Genomic DNA, 7,405 nt, shown 5'->3' on the forward strand with positions numbered 1-7,405 from the left:
TCTCCTGCATCGGCAGGCGGACTCCCAACCACTGCGCCACCAGGGAAGCCCGGGTATCCACTTTTTAAAGTTAAATTTAAATTCATTCAAATGAAATAAAATTAAAAATTCTGTTTCTCCATTGCTTTCACCACATTTCAAGGGCACCATAGTTACATGGAGCTGGTGGCTATTGTAAATATTAGGCAGTTTGGCTTTAGACTCTTGCAAATCTCCAAGCTGAAGAGGACCGTATGAATGATCTAGCCCCACCCCTCATTTGAGAGATGAAGAGGCTGAGACCCAGAGGAGTTAAGGGAAAATTCCCAGCATCTCAGAGCAAGAGGCTTTGAAGCCAGCCCCCCTGACTCTTCTGCTTCTCTGTTTACACCCTGTGCTTTGTAACCATCACTAAGGTGATTATTAGAATTAACCTGCAATTACTGTGCCTGCCTTTAAGCTCCATTCATCCTAAGTCTTCAGTGTTTAGGGCTGTCAACACGGGCACTCAGGAAAAGTCACTTGTCACTTGCTGTGGTCAGTATGCACTGGAGCCGCCGGAGTGGTAACTGGCTTTGTCCTTGTCTCTCCCACCTCTCCATCCCCATCGTCTCCTGGTGTCCCACCGATGGCAGCAATACTTCATCCTGCTGATCCTGACTGACGGGGTCATCACAGACATGGCCGACACGAGGGAGGCCATCGTCCACGCCTCCCACCTCCCCATGTCGGTCATCATCGTGGGAGTGGGCAACGCAGACTTCAGTGACATGCAGATGCTGGACGGCGACGACGGGATTCTGAGGTCGCCCAAGGGAGAGCCCGTCCTTCGCGACATCGTCCAGTTCGTGCCATTCAGGAACTTCAAACACGTATGCATATCTCGGGGGCTTCCCCTGGGAGAGCAGAAGCCCCCCCCATTTTTCTACTAGTGTTCGTAGTGAAGCAATGCCAGCTGTCCCAGCCTGGGCCAGGCCAACCCCCACCCAGGACATGCAGAGCTTGGCTCGCTGGAGAAAGAAGTATAACCTGAGTCATTGATAAGGAGTCATGCTAACTATGTAGCCAACATTTCATTGGAGCTTGGCCTCATCCACAGAATTTAAGGTCTCCAGTGTACCCAGGACTGCCATGTACAGTTGGGCAGGTTGTTCCCTGCTCAAGGTTGCCTGCCTGAAGTAGCAAAGAGGAGCTGAAATTCGGCCTTTGTTCTCCTTGTCAAGCCATGTGCCCTGGCAGAGGTCTGTGTTTGCCTTGGCAAAGTATATTATCAAAATGATAGAAACTTAAATCCTGTGTAAAAGTACAGTAAGCAGCATCAAAGATTTATTCAATTCATTAATGAGGGAACCAGCAAGATAACAAAGTTAATTTAAAGGATGATATTAAACAGTTATTTGTGGTCAATAGGGGAAAATGCTGGAATAAGTTTGCTGAGGCAGAATCAAAACTGGTTCATGACCCACAGGGTTTAAAAAAAAAAAACAAACTTTTCTGATTCAAACAAAGTTTCCCTCTGGGATGGCGGTGGCCCTGAAGAGCCCTGCAGAGCCTCCCCCACTGTGTCACAGACAGCCCCCTGTGTTCTTTTGTTCCATGCCCCAGTGAAAGCTCTCACAAGTGTGTGGGCAGTGAGCCTGGGTAACTCACAGCGGGCAACTCTGCTACCGTAGCCCATCTTCAACTTGCCCAAGGGGAGGTTTCCAAACCCCCAAGTTGTCTGCGCAGGACAGCAAGGTGGGGCATCCTCTTCAAGTTGGGGTGCGCTGGAGCTGAATCGCCCACAGTGTGTTTATCAGTGAAACCACTTGCTCGCATGTGCCCAAGGTGGGGGGAGGGTGTTCTTCCAGACTGTGATGTCCCGCCCCGTCTTGTCAGCTGGACAGAAGTACCACAGGACTGACCACCACCCACAGCGTTGCCTGAGTGAAGAGGGGTCCAAGAGCTTCTCCAAACCACCCTCTCCCCGCCCCCTACACACACACACACACACACACACACACACACACACACACCACGGGGCCATGCACTGTTGCAGCCTCCACCCAGCCCCTGCTCTCCCTCACACACCTGCAGAGTGCCTGCTGTGTGCTAGCATTGGCACCACAGTGAGAGGAGGAGCCATGGGGCCCAGCCTCCAGGAATTTACTGGAGAACTGCCCGGTTGGGACACAGGTGTCCGCAGAAAACTCTCACACTAAGCGATCTGTGAGCGATTGAGGTGGGCCACCTAGTGGCTACAAAACTTCAGAGAAGAGGCTGGAGCTGGGACATGAGGAGGACAGACCTTGGGGGGTGGGCAGGGAGGTGAGGGGCACCCGCAACAAGGAAGTGCCTGATCAGGGCGAGGAAGGGGGTGCACTCACTGTCCCTCTGCTCCAGGGTCCCAGCTCCCTGTGGTCCACTAGAGCAGAGTACCAGGAGTTTAGCACCGCCTTAGTTTCCTGAATTTCAAATTAGATTCTGAGAACCATTTCATTATCCATACTAATCTATTCTGAATTCAATAAACCATAAATAAATCACAAGGTGAGGCAATGATGTCATTTCATATAGCCAGGAACCCATGAATCGCCTCTCTTTTTCTGCTCTGCATGGTAACTCAGAGCTTCGGACAGGGCAGAGGCTCTGAGCTGTGTGGCTTGGGGCAAGTTACTTAACCTCTCTGTGTCACAGACTTTCATCTGTAAAACGGGGCAAATACACACACATTGGAAGATTAGAGGTGGGGCTTATATAACGCTCAGCACAGCGCCTGGTGCATGAAGGTGGTTAATAAATGTGGCTTTTATTACTGTTCTTGCCAGCTACTTTCATATTTTTTTTGCCTTATCCCAAGTTAATGGACCTCCAGGCCCTCTTTGCTCCCCAGAACCAGCAGCACAGATATGCAAAGGGAGGGAGAATCATTGGGAACTGTGCTGTCCAACACAGTAGCAAAGAGCCACATGTTATTTAAATTTAAATTCATTAAAATTAAATTTAAAAATCAGTTTTTAGTCACACTAACCACATTGCAAGGGCTCAGTGACAGCACGTGTCTGGTGACTACCACATTGGACAGTGTAAATACAGAATACTTTTATCATCCGAGCAAATTCTGCTTGACATACCGTTCAGGAATATTTTTGTCTTCAAACAACAGCAAATCCATCTCACAGTGGTTTACATGAGTGGTTCTTAACCAAGGATGATTTTTTCTCCCCATGGGACATTTGGCAATGTCTGGAGACATTTTTGATGGCTACTTGCATCCAGTGGGTAAAGGCCAGGGATGCTGGTAAGCATCCTACGATGCAGAGGACAGTCCCCACACAAAGAATTATCAAATATATCCAATATATCAAAATATCAATAGTGCCAAAATTGAGAAACCCTGGATTATATAAGTACAAATATACTTTTCTCGTGTAGCTAGATGTTAGGGGCTGGTGGCTGCTGACATTAGTTTTTTCAATGATTCAATAGTGTCAGGACCAGCACTTAGAGATTCTTTTTGTTATTCCCTCACAAAGATAAAATGGTTGCCATAGCTCTAGGAATCATATTCTAGTTCAAGGAAAAAAGGAAGAAGAAAGAGCAACAGAGCCAGTGATGTCTGTTAAAGAGCTCCAAGAAACACCCCCAGGAAACTCCCACTTGGGTCTCAAACAATGAAATTGGGTCACATGGCCGTCCCTAGATGCCAGGGAGACTGGGAAGTCAAGCCTTTATCTTTCTAAACTTTGTGTGAGCAATGACCAGAGAGAAAAGGGAGGAAATGACTATTGTGTCTTCCCCAGTGTAAAAGTGGGCCATGATCTAACACACGACCCTGAGCAGTTATTTATAAAAGAGCATTCATGGATACCAATGTCCAACATACTATGGCACCTTCAAAATGTGAGCAGTCGCTTTAGAAACACACCTCACAGTGTTTTCAGATTGTTTTTAAGGTATGTGTCTCTTACATTTTGAGCCTCCTAAAAACTCTGAGATAGAATGAATTCCTGTTCTTTCCTTTCTTGTCTCAGAATATCGGGGCTTAGCAAAGTTGAACGGCTGAGTGACAAGCCACATAGGAAGGAAAGAGCTAGAAACCTGGTCATCTGGCATTTAGGCCAGCCCCCTTTCCTTCAGGACTTTTCCAGAGGGACCTCAAACATTTCTCTCTGCTTCAAATTTTCAACCTCTTCAGTAATTGCTAACAATGAGGTTCAGGCAATCTTACTTGCCCAGCGGCTGGGGAGTTAGTAGTGAGTGCCAGGGTCAGAGGTCAGGCCCAGCTCTGCATGAGTCCAGAGTCCATGCAGAATATCAACCTCCACCTTCCTCTGCCCCAAGGCCTGCAGTGAGTCCATAATGCTGATATAAGAAAGGCTACATAAATTAGCACAGTATTCAAGACTCTCCATCACCTGGCCACAAGCTCATTTTCCAACTGAATGCCCCACCAGTCCTGCATCCCCAACACACACACACACACACACACACACACACACACACACACACACACGCACTTCCTTTAGAGCCCCATCAGATGACTCACTGTCCCTAGAATAATCAAATGCCAATCCTCTCCTTCTCCCTGTTTTAAAATATACCCAGTGTAAATGCCATCTCTTCCTGGAAGCCTTCTGTGATTTCCTCCAAGATGCCTTAGTCTTGGTTTTTTGTGCTCTGGTCACACAGTGTCTGTGACTCCCTAGAGCAGTGCTTCTCAAATTTCAATATGCACAGGAATCACCTAGGCATCTAGTTAAAATGCAGATTCTGATTCATTAGCTCTGGGATGCGTCTAAGATTTTACATTTCTAACAAGCTCCCATTGATGTGATCTGCTGGTCTGTGGGATGTATCATGTTCTGCCTCATAGGAGGGTTAATTTAGGCACCACCAGGCTCCCCTCACATGACTGTAACTTCCTAATGGCAAGAATCATAGACCCTATAAACGCTCGCATAGTGCCTGGAACATAAATAGGTGTCTGGATTTGAATGTAAATCAGACACAAAACTGCAAGGCAATTCTTTCTGCCATCCAGTGTTCACCCATCCTCAGATGTGAATAGTTTTATATTTTGAGACAGACATGAAAAAATATAATTATGAAACTAAAGGTTGATTTTCCAACAATCTGACAACTCTTGCTTGGAGTAGACACCGACAAGTACAGAATGAATGATGAATGAATGAATGAATGAATGAATGCGACCAGCCGCTTAGAGCAGGAGTCAAGTCTTTTAGGCTGATTTGGGTCAGATTCCCTTGGCTGGGCGCCAAAGTCACTGTGATTTTTTCTTCCCTGCAGGCATCTCCAGCTGCCCTGGCAAAGAGCGTGTTGGCTGAAGTCCCAAACCAAGTCGTGGACTATTACAATGGCAAAGGGATTAAGCCAAAATGTTCATCAGAAATGTATGACTCTTCCCGGACACTGGCTCCATGAAGTCTACACACTTTTACAGAGTCCTCAAATACTATTCCTGCTGATACTTAATACTTCTATTATCCTGTACTTAAAAAGACACACAGGTACACATTTAAAAATAGCACGTTTTGGTGATTTTTAACTAACTAACAATTTTTTTTGCATGTGTAGCCCTGAGGCCTGGATCTGCTAAGCCCTTGTATTGTTAAAGACTTTTTACAAAGAAACACAGATAATTATAACTTACTCTTTACATTACAGCATGTCGCCTTGATATAAAATGTTATCTGTATCTGTTTTTTATACAGGTTTGTTGAAATTTTGCTAAATTTCTTATTATCTTTACACTGTAAAGCATTTTGAAACATTTCTTGAATGTTGATAGCCAAAACATATTTGGTTTTATCTGCTACAGGATGAGAGACTTTTTAAAATGGCAGATGCATGGACTGTATTTTGCATGTTTAAAATAAAAAAAAAAAAAACCATGCTGTTTTTGCAGTTGTCATCCATAATTCCTCCCTGCTGAGAATGGTCCCTCCACTGAAAAAGGGGCTTATCCACCTAGAGGTGGTCTTCCTGAAGTGCGTCTGGGGCACCCAATCGAGCACCTCTCAGACTTCCCTGTGTATACAACCAGAGGATCTTGCTTAAATTTTGACTGTGATGCAATAGGTCTGCATGGGCCCAAGGTCCTGCAGCTCTGAGTCCCAGATGATGCCAATTCAGGCCCCATGTTTACGTCACTCCCTAGGAATGACCTCAAAGAGTCTTCAATAGACCCCTGACAGTGGAAACTTGTCCACAGCAAATAGCCATGTGGTATGCCTCCCAGAGAGGTGGCCCGTCAGGTTGATTTTTTTTGTTTTTTTTTTTTTTTGTGGTATGCGGGCCTCACACTGCCGTGGCCTCTCCCGTTGTAGAGCACAGGCTCCGGACGCGCAGGCCCAGCGGCCATGGCTCACGGGCCCAGCCGCTCCGCGGCATGCAGGATCCTCCCAGACCGGGGCGCGAACCCGGTTCCCCTGAATCGGCAGGCGGACGCGCAACCACTGCGCCACCAGGGAAGCCCCAGGTTGATGTTTAAGCTTAGACTAGGGCTTCTTTGTGCCTCTTTTTATCGCTCCTGAGAGCAAACTCAGTCATCAACACAAATGCCTGGAATCATAGTTTTGGGTGGAGGTGTTTTGTTTTGATATAGACAAGCCAGTCTTGAATCAAAAGAATGTTTCACTTGTATAATCTTCTTGAAGACAAATGGACGTTTTGCAAGCATAAAAGGCCCTAGATGGAGCCCACTTTTGGTCAGAGATATGGGAAAGTAAATCACAAGGCAAAATAGATCTGTTTGTTTTTCCGTGACTGGTGAAGTATTTAACAAGCAAACTAAATGCCCTCTACAATTACCAGTGGTATAACTATAGATCTTAACCTTGCAAATACATGTTGGCCAAAAGCACATTTGGGAATGATGGTAAAATGTATGGCTGAAAAAAATCACAAATATTTAAACTGTATTATTTTATGAATAAATTGGGTACTTACGGAATTTTTTCTAAGACTTATTATAGTCTTGTTTCTCTTTTCAAGGCAATTTCTGAACAGTGTTCATGTAAGCGACTTGGCCTCAGGTTAGGAATAGCTCTTTCACAGTCCCATAGAAACATGTGGATCATGGTTTTTAACAGGCAAGGAATTAAAATACTTAGACCCTGTTCACCAGAAATAGCTAGTGGTTGTTTCTAACCCAAAACAAGGACATGAGCTACAGTGTCTATGTTCCAGGAACATAGTAAGCATTATGTGTAATAAATAGATAACTATTCAATAGATAGATGCTTAATGAATAAATGGAATACTACTCAAATGAGTGAATGCATGAAAGAATGAATGAATGGACTTGTTAATGTGCTTCATGATCAACATCAAATCCACTGTAGATTTTTTTTTAATTTTTTACATTTTTATTGAAGTATAGTTGATTTACAATGTTGTATATATATAATATATTATATACAAT

The 7,405-nt window shown here is 44.9% G+C and overlaps 1 protein-coding gene across 2 annotated transcripts in view; it reads left to right on the forward strand.

The window, feature by feature from the left end:
• The window catches only part of CPNE4 (copine 4), a 613,382-nt gene extending 607,631 nt beyond the window's left edge, over nt 1–5,751 (forward strand). The window contains exons 15-16 of one of the 2 annotated variants that reach the window (XM_024115179.3): nt 615–851; nt 5,269–5,751. In XM_024115179.3, the coding sequence (XP_023970947.1) occupies nt 615–851; nt 5,269–5,403 (372 nt within the window). In that variant the 3' untranslated portion in view covers nt 5,404–5,751. Of the gene's footprint in view, nt 1–614; nt 852–5,268 lie in introns of those variants that run through there. The other variant, XM_055089937.1, reaches the window with a different exon arrangement.
• Nucleotides 5,752–7,405: the final 1,654 nt, after the last annotated feature.

Source organism: Physeter macrocephalus, chromosome 1, assembly GCF_002837175.3.
Source record: "Physeter macrocephalus isolate SW-GA chromosome 1, ASM283717v5, whole genome shotgun sequence".
In the NCBI taxonomy this organism is placed as follows: Eukaryota; Metazoa; Chordata; class Mammalia; order Artiodactyla; family Physeteridae; genus Physeter; species Physeter macrocephalus.